Below are 20,807 nucleotides of genomic sequence, written 5' to 3'. Positions count from 1 at the left end.
CATCGGGTGTATATTTGGATAGGAGAGTCTTAATAGGAAATTATGAGCATGAACAGAATTAAAGGAAATTTACATCAAATGAAGAACTCCCCAAGCAGGCTCTATTATTTGAGTTCTGGAACTTATTTCCCCACCTCCACACAAATGCCCATCTCTCTCTCCTTCCTCTTTCCACAACCCTCCCTTCTGTTGGTGGTGAATGTTACCTTTGAGGCTGTTTGGCAATCCCTGAATGGGTTTGTGACCACTTGAATAGAGAATGTGTTTGTCTTTCTCTCATTTCAATGCCACTTTGTGTGGTTGCTGTACCTTTCATCTCTTTTGCTCTCATTCTTGCCTGCTCTCTTACTGTATGTGCTTTGTTCATTGTCTTAATAGCAATATTCATAATTAGAGGGAGGAAAAGCAAACAGAGAGGATTGTATAGTTGATGGAGGTTCTCAGTGCTAAGGGATTTCTGGTTCTATTTTATCTAGTTAGAGATGCTTAGGGCCTGGAGTGATGGTGGTGAAGATGTCAGCTAGATCTGTGATCTCACTGTTGCTCCCTCAAGCCCTCAAAATGATGTCATAGGTTGGGCATAGCAGTCCTTAGGCAATGCATATCCTTGAGGGAAGCTCAAGGGAGAAGGCAGTTGCCCAGAGATGATTACCTACAGCCATGCTTTGAGACCATATTAAATCATCCCTTGGCTGGCTTGACTTAAATGAAAGTTCTTTGTCCATCAACAGTTTCAGGAAATAAATTGAATTTCTGTAGCTTCATCAGTTCAAGGTAAAACAGAAGCAAAACAAAGATGGTGTTTCTTCAGCAGTGGTGTGTGGACCCTTGAAATGTGCCTGGAAGAGATGTCCAGCTGGGAAATCAGTTTCCACTTGAGACATTACTCAAGAGTTTGTTAACAGACAACTAGAAATAATGGTCCAGGCAGGAAGCAGAGTCCAACCTGGGGAACTTTGCCCAGGCCTGAATGTTCTTGATGTTCTTCAGTAGGAGCAGGTGCCCATTGGCACGTGATGGGAGGCTGTGTGTACAGAGATACTGGCTTTCACCAAAGTGTAAGAAAGGTGGATGAGATAAGCCCAGGGAACTGTCAGGGCTGTGGTCAGGAGAGGGAAGAAGAAATGAAAGTAGAATGACAAAGGAGAGAGGGAAACAACATTCAGAGTTGATATAAAGCTAGAAACCAGATGCTTCTCTTTCTCTTCCTGAGTAGGTTGGATGATCTCCCCTGTGCTTATAGAAAGTAGTGTTTATGCTGTGGTCCTCATCCGAAAAACTAGAGGGTAAAGAGGGATGTTAGGCATGACAAGGAAAATTGGTGAAATATATGTAGCGAGAGTTGCTTTCAGTGTGCGGTCATGGACTGCCTTGTTCACGAGGACTTCGCAGCCGAGGATGCTTTATCTGCAGTGTGCCGGGCGGAGTCTAGAGGTAGCACAGCTTCTAGACCACCCTGCCATTCCTCCTGTGTTTTCTCTTTTAATTGCATGATGCTAACCAGGAAATGAAGGGCCTTGGCTCCTCCAGCCAGGCCTGTGGGTTGGTATGAATATCTCAGAGCTCCCTCCCCATCCACAGTCTTATAGAAATAATCTGTGGCTAAGTATTTTCAGAATATGAATCTCTGCTTTTGTGCCTATTCAGGTGCCTCTTACACCTGTCCTATATTTTTATTCCAAGCTCACCTCTATGTGGTGGCCCCTTTGGTTGCCAGCTCCCCACCAGGAGGTGGTTTAGAAAATCTCAGTGGAGGGTATATGTGTTGGGGACACTGGGGAATGAGATTAACATTCATTTGTGGGTGATTCTCTCCAAAAAGTAACAGACCCATATAGGTGGGTCCCCAGTATTCATCTAATCTGTTTTTAGGAAAGAATATGTAAAATGGATAGTCTATTGACCTCTCTCTCTCCAAGGGAGGGAATGATACAGATAGTCCAAGGAAGGGCCAAGTAGGAAACCCATGGATGCTACTGAATTAAAGCCATGAGATGAAAAACAAAAGCAAAATATTTTATAGAGGCTTGAAAAAAGTAGAGTCAGGACAGTATTACTCAAATAAAAAAAGAGAGATGTGGATGGACCTAGAGACTGTCATACAGAGTGAAGTAAGTCAGAAGGAGAAAAACAAATACCGTATATTAATGCATGTATGTGGAATCTAGAAAAATGGTATAGGTGATCTTATTTGCAAAGCAGAAATAGAGACACAGAGGTAGAGAACAAATATATGGACACCAAGGGGGGTAAAGGGGGTGGGTGGGATGAATTGGGAGATGGGGATTGACATATATACACTATTGATACTATGTATAAAATAGATAACAAATGAGAACCTACTGTAGAGCCCAGGGAACTCTACTCAGTGCTCTGTGGTGACCTAAATGGGAAGGAAATCCAAAAAAGAGGGGATATATGTATACGTATAGCTGATTCACTTTGCTGTACAGTAGAAACTAACACAACATTGTAAAGCAACTGTACTCCAATAAAAATTAATTTTTTTTAAAGAAGGTATTGTGTTAGGAAGAGCTTGGAGATTTCATGGAGGCTGCCAAGAAAATGCCCATATCTAAAATGTATTGCAAAGCATTTCACCACCTCATAAAGGCTGAACTAGTCACGATGCCCATCATCTCCGTTCTAGGTTTATTGATTGAAAACAGTAAAACATTGCAAGAAGTGCAGTGTTTCTTAAAGACTTTCACTATCCTAACTAGGACACTCCTGTGCTCTTATTGTTATGACATTGCTGGTAGAACATTGGGCACATTTTTCAGTGTCCTTCAGCCTTGTGATTGATCTACTGGAAAGATTAGAGGCTTTGAAGGGAAACATGCTGATGGAAGGCAATCTACACAACCGTTTTTGTGTTTCTTAGACATTCCTTGTGTCTTAGTGATGACAAATTCTAGAAGCAGCCCTGTCGAATACAGTAGCCGCAGCTGATGTGTACTCTACGTCTCATTCCCTCAGATTCTTGATATCTGCGTACATTAATCTTATAAAATAATTCGTTCCAGGATGTTATAGCTGTATTTAAGTGGATAATTTCACTTTTCTGTCTTTTCCTTGGGAGCAGAGGAGAACAAACTCATCCCCTTGGGGACCTTGGAGACATTCCTGAAGCTGACTGTCTCAAACACAGATTTCTTTTTTTTTTTTTTTTAACTTTATTGCTTTAAGAATTCAAGCAACTTTTGCTTTGGGATCCATAATATGGCTGTGCCTGTTTCAGCATAAAAATAATATTTTAAAAATATTTTACCAGTTAAATTTTATAATTCCCCATCTAAAAATGGTGTCTTATTTTCCTGAGGCTTCCCTTATTTTCAAGTTCCCATGTGTACCCTAGCTGGAGAAGTCTTGCCTTCATTTAAAAGGAAAGAAAAGTATGGATATTCAATTAAGCAGGGTCAACATTGGGAAGGGGACTTTCACTAGCAAGTGTTCCAATTAAAATTACAGAAAAGTAAATCAAAGTGGTTAAAAAGCAAAACACTTCCACAAAGCAGATACTTGAAGGGATAAATAAATGAATGGATTCTTACTTAATATAGTTTTAATTGTTATTCACTTCCCCGTAATCCCTTTTTTCCCACTGCAGTGGTGACACTGTGGGAAAGCCCACGGGTTTTTTCTATAACTTAATAGTTCAAAGATCTGGGCAAACCTTTGCTGTTTTCCTCCACTGTCATCTTTTAGCTATTTTTTTTGACCATTGTGTTTCTTCTTTTAAGTTTCTGTTCACAGAGACTCTGTTTCCTTCCCTTGTTTTCTTCCTTCCTCCCTTCCTTTCCTTATTCCATTTATCCATTTCATGGAGATTTGTTCACAGTTTTTACCTGCTTCGTGCCATCATCTTTTTAGGATGTTCTCAGCCTGAGTTTTGTTTTTCAGAAGATCCTTGTCCTGCTCTCTTCTCTGAGTATTTTTGTGTAGATGTCATGATGGTTCCTTTTTGTTCATTACTCATATTTGTATTGGGTGAGTTCTTTTTGGAACCCCTAGTTTGGATGGATAATTAGGGATAGTGGGTTGGTGTGTTTCCGGAAGCTTGACTTTGAATCTTTTGTCTTCAGACTCTTTCTTAGCAGCTCTCTCCTCCAGGGTTTGATTCTGCTACTGAATGGCTCAGAGCGGAGGGCTTTCTGTCATAGGTTTTGTGGTCCGTGATGTAGCTCATGTCTCCTCAGTTAAGATTGAAACACTCTGTCTCCCTGAAACTTGGTCCAATTTTACTATAGCTGCTCTTCTTCATATATAATAATTTCAGTTTAGGGACATCTTCTAGTTTAGCCAAAGATGATACTTCCTTTTCTGTTTCTTATTCTCCCTGTTATTTTCCATGAATTTCAAAAAGGATTGAAGAGCGGAGATACTAACGTGGCAGTTTTGCGATACTAGTCTGTAGCTTGTCTTCTGCCTTTATTCTTGCTGTTTTGTAGTCTGCTCGCTACAGCTGCCCGAGCAAAAGCACAGGTGAGAATATGTGACTTCTCTGCTTCAGAACTTTGCTCTGTGTAGCTTAGAAGGTAAATGACAAGCACTTCAAATTGGCCCCTCAGCTCCTACATGAAACGCCCCTCCCTCCTCTGTCTTTAGTCCTGATGTTTATGACTCCTTTACATTTGAGCAACACTGAGTTGCTTGTATATCTGATAACATGTTATGAAATTTCCTATCTCTACCCCTATTTCATATGCCTGTTGCCACCCCATGGAGTTCTTTTTTCATACTTAATAGGCTTCTACTTATCCTTCAAAGCCCAGCTCAGATGGTTCTTGCTTTTTGAAGCCACCTTTTACTTTTTTTGGAAGAGAATTGGTCCCCCTCTCTTCTGTGCTACCCCTTTACTCATACACGTTTTGATTATTGCATTTTTTCATTATACTATAATCACTTGTTTACATATTTTCCTCCTTCACTAGATTATGAGTTCCTTGAAATTGATATCTTGTTTCTTTTTTGATCCACATCACTTGGCACGGTGCCTGGTACTTAAAAGGATCTCAAGTAATAACTATTATTCAGGTTTGAATCAACATAAAGGGAAAGATTCAAATCTGAATAATAATTATTCAGGGTCAATAAAATAGGAGAGAGATTTTTAAATGCAGGTCTTGAGTTTTTGTTTTCGTTGTCTTTGCTGAATTTGAATGAATGTAAATAAAAATGTAAAACAATACCAAAACCAATAAAACAAAGCAAAATCAAGTATAAATATCCTGTAGCCCATAATAAAAGACTAGGGATGAGGAAAGAAGTGAGGGGGAAAACTCTAAATCCTGGAGCTACTTGAGCGCTAGTGAAGTAATAGTCCGCATTGTGAGAGCAGATAGGTTCTCCAAGATAAAGTGTATGTGGAGGAGGAATGAACAGGCTGGGACAAAGCCACAGTTCTTCAGGTACAGTGGGAGGAATAAGCAGTGAGCTTTCTTTCCTTCCTTTGTTGTCAGGTTAAGGAACATTTATCTCTTCCGGGGATTCAACCTCTCTGTTGTAAAAATAACTTATACTGCTGATTTCATGATATTTCATCTCTCCTGAGCTAAGTTCCAGAAAACTTTTTATGCCCATTTCCAGCAATAATGGATGATGTACACGTCTCAGTGGAATAATTTAGTGACTCGCTCCAGTGAAAGGTGAAATACTGAGTGAGGATTGAAATACTCCATATGTCTTAAAATTCCACAAACCCAGGCGTGTGGGAGACATTCAGCACAGAAACTCAACATGACTAATCCTTAGAAAACAGTCTGAAATCGATAGTTCTTCCCCACTGCCTGGACATACTGCGGAAGGCATCCCCTTGGGGCTCTCAAGGAGCCATCTGGAATTTTTCAGACTTAATATTAGTGCTTTGCTTTTACAGAAAGGCAGCAAAAACCCTCACTGGCCTTCCACCTGAGACATTTAGTGGTCCATTGGCATGGATTTTCCTTTATTCCTGTAGCTCTGTGAGAAATTAATTGCAAACCATCTAAGACATGCTTTGCTTCCTCCCCATCAGAAAACACCAGGAGTGAAGATGTTTCCTTGTTGCTGACTCTTTTTTCATGACCTCTGCAACTTAAGAAATTCTCTAATTTCTTTTTTCTTTTTTAATTTTTATTTTATATTGAAGTAGAGCTGATAAACAATGTTGTATTAGTTTCAGGTGTACAGCAAAGTGATTCATTTATACCTATACATGTATCTGTTCTTTTCAAATTCTTTTCCCATTTAGGTTATTACAGAATATTGAGTTCCCTGTGTTATACAGTAGGTCCTTGTTGGTTATCTATTTTAAATGTAGTAGTGTGCATGTGTCAATCCCATTTCACCTCTGTTCAGCCCCCTCTGCCCCTTTGTTTGATGGTGGTCATCTCTGTTGTAGGGGGCACAGGATGTCTTTTGGCTCTGAGAGTGCCCACACTGTCACTAATTTGGAGCTTCAGGTCATTCCCTAGACCCTTCCCTCACAGCTGACCTAGGAGCTGGCAAACTCAAAGGTGGTTTTAAGGTGACGTGGTGATTTCTGAGGAGCTCCAGAGTGTGTCTGAGTCCGAACTCTAGTGTGTGGTGCTGAAATTAATGCAATTTAATACATTTTAATCAGAGACCCACTATGTTCTAAATAAGACATGGTCCTAGGTTCCAAGAAGCTCACAACCTAGTGGGAAGACTGGTGTGTGAAAGTGTGAAATAGGGGGACTCCAGGGAGAGGACAGATCAGCTCCACCTGAGGAGGCCCAGCAGTGTTTCTCAAGCAGCCGACACCGCAGTGATGACTTAGTAACGTGTCAGGTTCCCTCCCTCTGCTCCCGTGTCCACCACTCAGATGCCAGTTTTTTCTCCACCAGATCTGGGGACCCTCTGTAGTTTTCACACACAGAAGTCTACTTGAAGAGACCTATAAGGTTGAAATGATTTCACTTTGCCACCCAATGGAAGTTCAAGGCTGTCTCACCATTATTCCTGTGTCTTTATACTGTACTGTTTGTTCACATAATGGACAAAAATATTTCTGATCAGTAGATAAAGTAAAGTGGTATCGGGCATCCCAAAGTAGCCAAAATTGTCCTTCAACCACTATGCACCCACTGAATGATTCTTGCCCCAACGTTTGTCATCATGTCTCATGAATATTAGTTATATTATGACTACATATAAATATTAGTTATATAAAGTTTGGTAGCTTTACTACCAAACTCATGCATTTGCCTTTGGTCATCTCCCTGCTATGGGCTCCAGCAGGCCCATCATTTAGCGGAGAGGACCCCTCCCTCCTGGTTTCTTGCCTCTCCCTTCAAAATTCTAACACCTCTGAATGCAGTATTATGCATCTCTCTTTCTCCCAAGAAAAGCATGAGTCAGTAGTCAAGACTGTATCTTTCAAACTTGAGGGGAATTCATCAACAAAGTTGTGTCTGTATTGCTCAAAGTAACTCAATTAATAGCCGAGAAAGAAAAGGTCATTATTGTGAAAGGAGTTGATATGATGATCCGTTGGTATCTTAATATTGTAATTAGACCTGAGCCTCAAATGATATGCAAAAGTTATCACTTTGTAGAAGTTCTGTGGGATCCCAATGGTTGCCCTTCTGCCTCATCCTGACTCTCACAGGTTTAGAGACATAAGGCCAACATGTAGACGGTCCACATCATACTCACTGAAACATTAAATTCCACAGTGAGTGGAAGCGAAAAGCAATATTGATAAGGGCACATGTCATTTCCTTACTTCTGTCTCATTTTTTATTGTCCAAGTAGATTTCTTTTTTACCTACAGACACTTAATCTAGTGTTTATTTACATCCCTGGTATTTTCTATGGAGGCCTGGCCTTCAGCACTAGTGACGTCACAGGATTTCATCCATCACCACATTTCTTTTATTGTGAGTTCTTTTATTGTGTGTGATAAATCCAGACAGTTTAAGTTTGTTTCAGTCTTACATCACCATGCTAATAGACTATTTTAATAACATCTACCACTCAACCAATCCAGGTAAGCTTTGGGAGTGATTAATTGGAATATACCATACAACCAACACATCAATTACACCATCTACTACTATACTGAATTTCTATTTAACTGAATTTTGGGAGTGTAATTTCTATGAGCTTATTCTTGATCATTGTTGTACCTGTAATTATCAGTGTCACTTACAAAAGATTTATCATGCTTATTATCTCATTTTAGGTCACCAGTCTCTTCAGAAGATCACGGTAAGAATCTGTCTTACTTATACTAATTCAGAACTAAAAGTTGAGCTGTGGTCCTTGCATTTCACTGTCAGAGGGAAGAATTATTTAAGAAAATGTCTTTAAGATGTTTGCCTTGTGTTTTTTTAGTGCACAGTATGAAGCGCTTTTAAAAACTTAATGCATTCTAGCTAAATTTGATGTCTTGTATTATCTTCAAATCTGTTACAACTATTTTGGTTGACAGATATTTCAAAGCTTAACGTATTCTGATTTCTGTCCCATCTCCAGATACAGTTAACCCTTGAACAATGCAGGGGCTGGGGGCACCAACCCTCCGTGCAGTCGAAAATTTGTGTGTAACTTAGAGTTGGCCCTTCATATCTGCAGTTCCTCCATATTGGCAGATTCAACCAACTGCGGTTCCTATAGTGCTGTAGTTTTTACTATTGAAAAAAATTCCTCATATAAGTGGACCTGCGCAGTTCAAACTCGTGTTGTTCAAGCGTCAACTGTACTCTGTGTGACTCTGGGCTGGTCATGTACCTTCTCTGAGTCACAGATTTCACCTTTAAAGTGGGGATTTGTAGTAGGTATTTCCAAAAGTCCCTTCCAGAGTAGACATTGAGATTTGCAGAGAATGTTATGAGTCTGAAATTGGTCGTAGTCTGAGCTGTTACGCAGTTGAGGTGAGTTATTTGCATTTTAAGAGATGACTATTTTATTCAAAGGATAAAGTGTGTAGTTTTGTCACATCTAAGGTTTGGAGTTGTACATTTATTCAATCAGTCATTCAGAAATGTTTTATTAAGTGTTTGCAATGAGTCAGTTATGTTATATAATCATGTTATACAAATATGCTATATGGGGCTATGTGCAGGGACAATGTGATGTGTGACACAGAACTTTTTCCCTCAAGGAGCCTGATGGATCCCCTTTTGGGGAAGGGGGCAATGAAATGACACATACGTACTGCAATACAAAGTGAAATTTGATTAATCTTTTATAAAAGAGGGATAAGCCAGGACTCTAAGAGTACCACTGACATTCCACTTCATGCTCATTCAGCTAAGGCACCATTATCTATTTAGCCAAACAAGTTTAAAAAAAAAAAAAAGACAGCTGTTTTAAGCTTTCCTCTTCACCCTCTGATTGCTACCTGGCCACTAAATTCTATCAACTCTGTTTTTTATTCTTCTTTTACCTCTGTTTTCTTTTCCATCCCCATTCCTTTCATTTAGGGCCACTCCATATCTTACTTGGACCTTTAAAATTGTCTTCTAACTGATAGCCATACCTCTAGAATTCCTTCTTTTATTTCACTGTATACCTACATATCAGCAAACTGATTATGGTAAAAATCTACTCTCATTGCCTGTAGGATGAAATCTTTTCAATAGACAATAATTATATTCATCTTTCCAATATTGAACTTAAACATGGAATAGAAAGTCCTAAGTGATGGACTCTTTGTCTTCCTCTACTGCTTACTGCTTCTTTGGGCATCTTTCCCCTTCTCTCTATGCTCTGTGCTCTAGCCATGCGGCATTACATCTAATTTCTGAAACTCAGCACGTTTATCATGTTTCCCTGCTTTTAGCCAGGCTGTTCTGACAGAAGGCACTCCTCCTTTTTGCCATAGACAATTTATACTTACCATTTGAGACGTTGTTAGTCATATCATCATCCGTGAGCGCTTTCTGCCCTACTTAACATTGCATCGCATATTTTTCTTCATTCTGGAATTTAACTTAAAAATTTGATGCTTGATTTACCTATCTCCCCTGCTAGACTGTGAGTTCTTTGATATAGATCCCAACAAATAGCAAACATTCAAAAGATGTTCATTAATTGAATACTTAGAGAGAGGTGGAGTTTTAAAGTAGGCCTGTTCTGCTGCTGTATCATAAAGTCTCTCCCAATGTTGGAATGAAGTTGTATCATGTTCTATGAAAAATCACAGGGGAAATTATGTTCAGGCCTATTAAGTCAGAATTAGGCATCACCCACCTAATGATGACCTACTGTTATATGCTATTTTGCTCATCGGTGTTGGTATTGACTAGGTTTTTTATTGCATATTTAGAGGTCCTTAGATTTTCCGGTTCAAATGATAAACCAGAAATTTGTGTTTGGTTTTTATTTTGAACTAGGGTTTCCTTTAATGACCTTTGTTTGCATTTGCCTTCCTGTCTGTAAGAACTTAATCTCCCATTCCAGAATAAAGGGGGATGGGCTTCTGAATTACAATTCTGTAGTCCGCTAGGAATTCTTAAGGGCTATGGGCTATCAGCAAGCAGTGTCAATGTCCTGGGGAGTCCTGAACAGTGACAACTACCCAGAAGACTTGTTCAGTATTAACAGCACTTCAGAATCGATTATTTTAAGAAGTGGGTATATGTGATTAATTAAACATTATCCACATTAGAGGGCTTTTACATTTCCATGGCTTCAAAACATTTATTACATGTCCGTGCCTCTTAGTTCGATTCTGCAACTTCCAAAAATGATTCAAATATGTAATGTAAAATTATAATGCTGATTGACCTAATCTTACCTAATTTTCATATCTTCTAGCCCATGTATCCTTGGAAAAATATTCTTTTCCTTTTCTCTATCACCAAGATTTTCTATTAGCACTTAAAATGTGTTTTCTTATGTTTATACATTTTAAAGTGTTCATGTTTGCTGTGGTTAGCATAAAACCTTGAGTATCATGTCATCAAGCTTGTGTTTGTATACAGTAATGACATTGCAGTGTACTTGTAAGAGAGGTAAGAAGTAGCATTTTTGCTTTCTCAAAGTTATGGGTAGAAAAATCGAGGCACATTGGGCAAATGGATTGTGAAATTGGAAAAGAAAGCTCTGTGCCTCTTGACTTTCTATTTTGTTTGCTTTCCACCAGTGATCCTATTCCTCTCTCTGACTGGTCTCTTTGGCTATCCCCAGAACAGACTTCATTCCTGAGAAAATCTTATTTTCCAAAGTCCAATAACCCTGACCTTCTCCATCCCCTCAGATTATCCTTTCATGGAAAATGTGCTTGGATATTGTGGCTTTGTTATTTTCCCTCTTAGTTTCAGTTTCCTTACCTGTAAAGTGAGGCTATTCGTATCTGCCCTGCCTACCTCATGGGATTGTTATGAGTTCAATTGTGAAATCATCTGTGAAATCACTTTCCAATTTGTTAAAAGCACCCTGAGCACAATGCTGTTGGTGTCAGCAGGGGATGAGGAAGTATGTGTATATTATGATGTTTGCTCAGCATTACACACTGCCTTGGACAAGTTAAAAGATGTGCTGGGGAGGAGAAGGGGTGTGAAAAATGTTTCTTTCAACATTATCATTAAATATTAAATTTTATTGGAAGCCTTTTTAATATCTGGGTGAGGAGGAGTAAAATGGTTAATACACAATTTAGCCTGCAGTGACAAAGTAAAGGGACAGTTTCTGATTAGATACGGGGTCATTAGATATGGGAAATTGATGATATAAGGCATAAGTGAAATGTAGAATGTTTCTATTTTTATCAGAGTATCAGAGTCATTAAGAATAAAGGCTAAAATTTACTGAGTGCTTCTTGTGCAGAGACACTGTGCTAAAGTGTTTCAGCTACATCATTTCATCTTTAACAAAGCACACTACACAGTAAATATGTTCTCCTCAGTTTTTAGTGGGGGAAACTCACAGTACTTACATAACTTGCTGAAGATCACACAGCTAGTTAGTGGTAGAGTTAATTTTCAAACCCAGTTCTAACACTCCCCTCTTGCTCATTTACCCACCATGTCCCCAGAAAACAAAAGAAGTGATTGTCAGCATTCAGGTGAATTGATAGAATTATAGAAAGAAAAAAATTTCCCTCTAACAAGAGGTTATTCACTAATGTGTGAGTAATTTCCTTTTAATGACAAAACAAAACAGATCAAAAATAACAACTTCTCCCTCCTGCTGGGAATGATTTGTCCCCGTAGAAAAAGTAAATACCAATGTCACATTCTCTCATAATTAGTTAACTGAGTGAAACTGAAGCTTCAGGGAAGCCTGCCATGCTAAGTCCCAGGGGGAACGGTACGTTTTAATGTTACAGCTGGAAGCCAGAGTCCTACTCCTTGTCAGGAGATGAGCTTGATGGTGATGAATTGCCCTGTCCTACAAGTTTCCTCTGCGTTTAGTGCCTATTGCCCCTGGAGCCACCTCTGGTGGGTGCCCAGGCTGCTTTGCCTGCTCTGAGCTCTCAGATTCTGTCTTGTCCTCTTAGCTTGCTTGCTTTACGGCCTCTCAGAACGCCTCTGTGCTGGGGCACTGACAGAGGGTCAGCTTCCAACCAATGTCTGTTCACTTACAAAGTAAAAGACATTAATTGAGAGGAAATGCCAACAATCTGATTCCCCCTGGCATGTCTGAAGCAGGTATCCCTCTCCTGTCCTAGCCCCCAGACCTGTTGTTGGTAAAAACGGTTCTTTCTCACTTTATATGGTAGTTCTTCTGTTGCAGCAGTAACACAGTGAACAAGAATGGGAGTGGAGGCTATCTGGAGATAAAAGCTGTAACAGCCATAATCACCAGTGTAAGTCCCCAAGGACGAGCCACTGTCAGGAATCGAGGCAGTTTTACTTTGCAGTGGGTTGTGCGGGGAAATGCATTGTAGACGCATTGTAGGCCTAAAGCTCTTTAATACATCGATGGCTGTCTCTGGCTCAAATACCATAGATTCTTATTTCTCTCTAGTATAAATATATATGTACATATACATTTACTGAAATAGAAATATTCATAAAAATGTATAAAATTTATCTGCTCAAATTATAACCAAAGGAACTACTGTATACCCAGCCCCCAGTCTAAACAATAAAATATTTGTAGTAATCTGGAAGCTTCGTGATTGCCTTTCTGATTACATTCTCTTCCCTCTCCTATGGGGATAACTACTATTCTGCTTTTTTTGTTAAAAATTTCCTTGTTTCTTTTCATCATTTTACTACACGTATGCATATTTCACCTATGGATATGTGTGTGTGTATAAATATATATTTTATAGATGTATTCCATATATGTGTGTATATGTATATAGTTTTGCTTATTTTGAACTTTTATAAATTGAATTCTTTTGCAAACTCTTCTGTGATTTGCTTCCTTTGTTACAGAATAATGCTTTTGTAATTCATCCTTGTTGATGAGCATCATATTCATTTCATTAATTTTTCATGTTGTATAGTGTTCTGTTGTATGAATATATAACAATTTATATATCCAAATTCTGCTGATGAATGTTTAGGTAGGCTCCAGGGTTTCTTTCTTTCTTTGTTTTTGTTCCTTTTGCTATTGCAAACAATATTATGAACATTCTTTTTCATAACTCCTCCTGGTGTCCATTTGCAAGAATTTCTCTAGGGTTTAAACCTGGCGATGGCATAGTTAGGTGGTAGGTTATACACATATTTAACTGATCACAAAATGACAAACTGTTTTCCAAAGTGATCATTCTAATTTATACTCCCAACTGCAGTGAGAGTTCCTAATAATCCACATCTTTGTCAACACTTGATATTAACTGATTAAAAATTTTTGCCAATTTGGTGGCAATGTCAAATGGTATCTTGTGATTTTAATTTGCATTAAATAATTACATATCAGATTGAGCATTTTTCATATATTTGTAGGTCATTTGTGTTTACTTTTCTATGTAATTCTTTATTTCCTTTGCCCATTTTTCCCCAGTGGGTTGTTTTTTCTCCATGATTCATAAACATTTTAATGTATTCTAGGTAAAAAATTTGTGTTGACTATACGTGTTGCAAATTTTCTCCAGTTTGTGGTTTATCTTTTCAAACGGGGACTTTCCTTCACTGACTTGCAAAGCCTGTTCTGTCTCCCCATATTTGTGGGTTTCCAGATTCCCTTTTCTGTTTTATTTACCCGTATGTCTATTTCTGTACAATACCATGTTGTTTTAATTGCTGTAACTTTGGTAGAAATCTTGATATCTGGGAGATACCTAAAATTTGTTGTTCCTCAAGAGTGTCTTGATTGTATGTGGACTTCTGCTTCTTCATATAAATTTTAGAATCAGCTTATCAAGTTTTGTGTTGCAATTTTCATGGCAATTGCATGAATCTATACATGAGTATAAAGAGAATTGATATTTTTATGATAATGAGTCTTTTCATCTCAAACCACATCTCTTTACATTTAACTTTTTTTTAACTAATTAACCTTTTAAAATGCCTATCAACAGAGTTTTATAATTTTTTTCATGAAGGTTTTGGCCATCTTTTGTTAAATATATTCCTAAGTACTTAACATTTTAGTGATATTTTATATTTTTAAAATTATATTTTCTAAGTGAACATTGTTGGCGTATTAAAAGGCAATTGACTTAGAATCTTGTTTCAAAATCTTGAATCAGGATTCCTGCTAATCTTTTATATTCATAAACTTTATCTAAAGGGTCCTTTTGTGAGGAAAGTATTTTCCTGAGAATTTTGTTTCATCTTTTCCAGTCATTGTGCTCTGTATGAGTGTTTTCTCATTCTTTCTGTGCCGATTAGAACGCTCGGTATAGTATCAAATACACGTAGAGATAGCAGTATTGCCTTGTTCCTGACCTCCAAGTCAGTGCCATCCACAAGTCACCATTACTTGTGAAGGTCATTGGCAGGTAGTCATGGTGTTGGTGGTGTGGTTGTATTGTGGATAGACTTTTAAGGATTTTCCCCTTCATTCAAATTTGTTAAATTCAACAGGTATTGAATTTTACTGAATTTTTTATTCATCTTTTGAGATGATAATATGCTTTTTCTCATTGGGTCTTTTACTATGGTGCACTTCATTGATTGATTTTTTAGTAGAAACCACTATTATATGCATGAGATGAGTTCAAATTGGTTATTACATTTATCTCCTTTATATATTGCTGGGTTCAGCTTACTAATATTCTACTTAGAATTTTTACTTCCATATTCGTAGTGTGATTGGCTTTTAATTTTTCTTTTTTATAGTATAGTGCATGTATGATGTTCATAGCTTCATAAAATGAATTGGAAAGCATCTCCTCATTTCCTAACATCTGGAAGACTGTAACACTTGAGTTACCTATTTCTGGAATATCTTAGAAGATCCCATCAGTAAAGTTGTCTGGGGCTGGCATTCCCTTTGTGGGGAAAATTTCAATGACAGATTTGTATTTTTTAATGTTGGAGGAGATAGATTTTCTATTTCTTCTTGAATCAGTATTGGTAACTATTTTTAAAGGAATTCATCCATTTTATTAAAGTTATTTTTCATGTTTTGGCATACATTTTTAAATACTATCTTACTGTCTGTGTAACTTCTATGAGATCTGAGGTTACATCTACCTTTTCATTTTTAATATTGTTTGTGCCTGCTGTGTGTGTGTGTGTGTGTGTGTGTGTGTGTGTGTGTGTGTGTCTCCTCCACCTCTCTCTCCCTCTCACCAGAGGCTTAGAGCCCTCTTTATGTTACTGGTTTTTCAAGAAACCATTTTTTCCCTTCATTGGTCCTCTGTATTATGTATTTGTCTTCTGTTTCATTAGTTTCTTATGTTTATAGTTTCCTTCCTTCTAATCATTTGGCTTATTTTTATTCCTTTTCTACTTTTTTTCTAACATAGACATTTAAGTACAAACATTACCTGAATGCTTTCTCTTCCCTATATATCTCCTGGAATTCCATTTAGATGCATGTTAGACATTTTCATGCTATCCTATATATGTTTTACCCTCTATTCCCTATTTTATATCTCTTTGTTTCTCTGGAATGCACCCCAGATAATTTCTTCAAAGTTGTTTTCTTGTTCATTTTTACTGATTTTTATTCCTGTTCATTTAAAATTATTCTAGGTGAGCTGCTCGTTTCCTTGGGCCTTTATGCACGAGAATTCTTTAAGTCCTTCAGAGAGGTTTTCCAGTCACCAGAGAAAACTACCAAACTTGATTAATATAAATTAAATTCTCCATTTGTGAGTTTGTGTGTGTGGGTGCTTGTTTGGTTCTTGTTTAGAATGCATAGGAAACACAGAGACATTAATTCAGAGTGCATCGTATTCAGATAATGGCAGTAACTAGTTAATGTTCATCACCAGTCATTATGTCTAAGTCTCTCTAGTTATTTTAGTTGTCTGAACCACATTCTCTGGTAGATTCCTTAGGAAACCAGTTTTTTTCATACAATAGCAGTTGGTCTGGGTCTTTTACCCTTGAAAATTAGTTGTGCTGCATACAAACTCACTGGGGCACATGTTCTTTCCTTGACATTTTAAATATTACATTTTTCTCCTGTCATAAAGCATTTGCTATTAAAGTCTAATGATAATATTCTCCTTATAAAAGTCACTTTTTTTTGGTCTTAATACCCAAAGGATATTTTACTTTCCTTTAATGTTCAGTACTTTTATGAAAATATGCCTGGATGTAGATCATTTTGAGACATGACACTATCTAAATATAAAGTTTATTATTTTTTAAACTTCAGAACCGTGTTCTTGAATTAAGTGTTTGTTCTGTTTTTTTGCTTTGGTTTTCTTCAGAAATTCATTTTGTATGTTTGTTTTATCTTCTTTGCTTATCTTCAACCTTTGCCATTTTCTCTCAAATTCTTTTTATCCCTTTCCTCTTTTCTTTTTGATTTTTAAAAGTTCTTTGTTTCTTCTACTTAAGGCTTTATTGGTTGAATTTATTTGTTCTTGTGTTCTTTCTAGTTTAATTTGCAAAATGTTTTATTCTTTTATTTCTAGTGTTTTGTTGAATTAATATCACCTCATTTCTGAGTTATTCAAATTCTGATTCATGCTATTTCTTTGTATTATGTGTCTTTAAGCTCATTTGAAAGAGTACGTTACTACTTGTTTTTTATAGCAAGTATTTGTGATTCACTTCCATTATCTGTGGAAATGTTATTCTGTTCCTTATTGTTGGTTTTTTTCCTTCATGTGAGATTTTACATCCTTTTTTTGATACTTTATGTGAAATTAGTTTTTCTGAAATTTAGAAAGAAAAACATGTGTTAGCTGTTCTAACTTCAGAGAGCTCTTTCTTCGGCTGGTTTTGTGTACTGTTAAAAATGTGGTAGCTTGCTTTCTCAGACTTCCCGGCTTTGATCCCTAGCCTCTCTTCCATCCAGACCTCTTTCCTTTACTCCTTTTGCCCCTGTTCTGCTCAGTGTGTATTCCACTTAGAAGAGTACCCTCACTTTGGGTCCTATCTTGAAGGGGAGCCCTGGCTGCAATGCCCCAGGTACTTTTAGTCCTTACTGGGGGCCGTTGCACTCATGTGCTGTGGGAATGGGAAAAGCTTCTGACAGTTTCTGTAGGTGTTCTCACCTTGGCCCACTGTACTGTTCAGTGAACACCTGTTGGCTGTTTTGAGGCTTCCTCTTCTCAGGTCCATCAGCTGCCCTGATGCTTTCCTGTGCTTTCCAGCACAGACGTTGATAGAATGCAGGTCATTTGACTCTTGGTGTCTTCTCTCCAGCCACTCGTAATTTTGAGGTTTATAAGGGTATCTTGTTACTTCGTCTTAAATGTTGACCATGTGTTTTTGGTTCTTCTGGTTCCTCTGTCTCTCTATATGTGGAGACTCAGGAATATTCAAATAGTCTGCTGCAACTATTACCACCATCTTCCCACATTTCCTGATTTTTTTTAATGCAGCATTTTAGCTTAAATTGTTAAGGAAGTAGCTCATTCCCCTTATTATCAAAAAGAGAAACCTATATTCTTTTTTATTTAAATAAAAGTTACACATCTTGAGAGTTATATATATTTTTAAATATCTATGATACCTCCTGAAATTAAAAAAATTTTTTAAAGAATAATTGATTTTTGAGAAACTAAGGTTGGAGGGATTAATGGTTTGGGTCCTTGTGTTTTAGCAAAAATAAGTTCAACTACTCCTTTGAAATTATTTGGCATAATATACTCTTATGTGTACTTAAAACTGAAAAACAAGGTCAGTATTTATTAAAACTTAATAAGTTCCAGGCAGTGGCTTAAGGGATGTTCTGCTGAGGTTTAGAGAGCTTAAGTAACTTTAAGGTCACACCAAACTATTAAATACTGAACCAACTGCTCTAAATGTTTTATATATATTTAACTTTCACAACAATCATAGTACTACTATTATTCCCATGTTACAGATGAGGAAACTAAGGCACAAACCTATTAGGTGACTTGTTCAAGGTCACATGTGTAGAACTAGGATTCAAACTCATACTCTAGATCCAGATCCCATTTTTAGCCCCCGTCTATATAGTCTCTCAATAGCATGGCTAAGTTTTGAGCTAATGTTATAGGAAATCTTGATTCTTTTTGTTGAAAGGAGACCTCATAATTATTGGGCGGGAATTGGTCGTTAAAAAAGAGATTTTATTTTTTTCTTCTCGTATCAGTGAGCAGTACCCTTGACACAAAAGAACAATTTAAAGTTATATTCTTGTCCACTTCTTTTACCTCCATACTTCCATAATCAAGGAAACAGGGATCTAATTTCCGGTCAGTAGCACTCAATCTTAAAAAAGGTAGAATTCTTGAAAGGTACCTATTTCCTTAAGAAAATTATCACATACGAAGAGAATTATTTTATGACCAGAAGAGTAGAGTGGATTAAGAAAGTTAGATGTTTTTCCTTTTTATTTTCTATAAACTATTTTTTAGTAAAATGTGATAAGTAAGCTTGACTAATGATACAGATGGAAACATCTGCAGATCTTTAATTGCCTCGCTAGGAAGAGTTTCCAATATTGGCCATCGCAGTATGCCACTTTGCAATGACCTTGGGCTAGCTAATGCAGAGTTGCTAGAGGGTTTTTTTGTTTTTGTTTTTTTGCCCCCAATTCAGTTTATGACTGTGGAATCCCCTATTGGCTTTTGTATTTAGATTCAAACTTTTTAGTGCTCCCTTTTGAGGTTCTTCCTCACCCTGGTTTTGTTTACTTGCTTGAATGAATTATTTCTACATCCTGCTTGGGGGGCCCTCTCCAGATCCCATCTCCCTTGTATTCACACAGCCATATGGCTTATGTACCCTCCTACCATCTCTCTGGCAAACCATCTTCATTGTCCTTCATTCCAGCCCCTCCTCTGTGCTCATTAATTCTGTGTTTTCGAACCACCTCCATCGATTCTAAGGACAAACAATGATGAACTTTTCTAACAACTCAAATGCCTGTGATTTATCCTTCCCTATTCGCTGACTGGTTTTTTGAGTGTATTCCAAATTTCTTCTCCATGGGTGGTGTTGCCCTTCTTATTTAACTCTATACTCAATGAATAGAAATGTTGCCCCATTCTATGCTGTGCCCTGGCACAGACCTGATTCCCTCTATACAAGTCTCACTGTAACATTTGCTGCAGTATGTGGTGTTGGCAAACAGCACCTTCCAGTACAAATCTTTGAGTTCCATTGTAGCCTCATTAACATTGTTCCCTCTTGTAGAGGATAGGTTAGTGCTGGTCCTTTTCCAAAGAAATTCAGTTACTAATGTGCTGAAAAGATGGCCTTTTATGGTGGTCTCACTGGGCGCTCCCCAAAGGCTGTGTGAAAGGAAAGGAACAAAAATGACAGCATGAAAAAAAGAAAAAAAAAAAAGATGACAGCATACTTTTCCTTGGCTAGTCTTTCACATTTCCTAGGAAAACAGACAATCACTGCTGATTAAAAACAAAATAAAACAGAACAAGCAAACAAAACAAACCCCCCCCCCCAACCCTGGGCTTTCCAAAATCAGGTTGTATTACTTTAGTTCTTTCCTGACCCTACTGTTCTCTCTCATCCCCCCTTATTAAATCTGACTATTGACTGTAACTGTATAATCCTTTGATCCTTTTGGGTTCTTTGGAATGCGCTGTTGGTGATTAGTATCTAATTATCTTTTGAAGCCTTATTATAGATGTCTGTGTGTGTTGAGGGGGGAGTATTCTTTACTAAGAGTTACATACAACTTTGCTTTACATTGCCTTTGGCCTCAGAGAATATTTAAGTTAAAGTATTTAAAACACTGCAAAATAGGAAAGTAACAAAAAAAGGAGAGAGGAAGGGATGAAGGCTAATCTCCTGGTTGCTTTTAAGTGGATGGGTGGGAAGAGGTCATCAAATACCGTTGTGTCGTGGATCCTCCAGCAACAAATGAAGCTTTCATAGATCTCATTCCTACAGATACATCACCTGTCCTACAGGTAAGTGTTTAAAAAGGGAGTGGGAAATGACTGTCTTGGTCCACGTGTCATCATCTGTGAGAGCAGAGATGAAGAATTGCACTGGCTTTATAAATTTTACTGTTTATTTAAGCTCTTTACTCTGTAGAATGATATTGTCTGGGTTACCCATATAACCAAGGGGCTAGCAGGTACATTGGCAGTTATTGTAGTATGGTCCTTATATAAGGATCATTGTTATTGTTACTCCATTTGTCTGTGTTCTACTTAACTAGAAACCCTAATAGCCAATGAAAACTTTTCACCCAATCTGCTCTACCTAAAGCTTGTTTTTCATTTTGATGGCTTTCTCTTGCAAAGAACTGGGTGGGTGCTGGCAACTGAATCACGGTCTTAGACTAAGCCTCTCTTGTCACGAGTACCAGTTGCAAAATATTAGAATACG

General features: G+C 37.6%; 1 protein-coding gene and 1 long non-coding RNA gene across 10 annotated transcripts in view; one reads left to right on the top strand and one right to left on the bottom strand.

The window, feature by feature from the left end:
- The window catches only part of LOC309631585, a 481,022-nt gene that overhangs the window by 80,241 nt on the left and 379,974 nt on the right, over positions 1 to 20,807 (bottom strand). The window lies entirely within an intron of this gene.
- Positions 1 to 20,807, top strand: part of DGKI (diacylglycerol kinase iota) — a 477,321-nt gene that overhangs the window by 411,042 nt on the left and 45,472 nt on the right. For all 9 annotated transcript variants that reach the window (XM_082398061.1, XM_082398060.1, XM_082398058.1 and 6 more), the window contains one exon: positions 8,189 to 8,214. In XM_082398061.1, coding sequence (XP_082254187.1) covers positions 8,189 to 8,214 — 26 coding nt within the window. The remainder of the gene's footprint in view (positions 1 to 8,188; positions 8,215 to 20,807) is intronic.

Source organism: Balaenoptera borealis (genome assembly GCF_965194805.1).
Source record: "Balaenoptera borealis genome assembly, chromosome: 7".
Taxonomy (NCBI): Eukaryota; Metazoa; Chordata; class Mammalia; order Artiodactyla; family Balaenopteridae; genus Balaenoptera; species Balaenoptera borealis.
The sequence above is the reverse complement of the archived record's forward strand: the minus strand, read 5'-3'. Positions and strand labels throughout refer to the sequence as shown.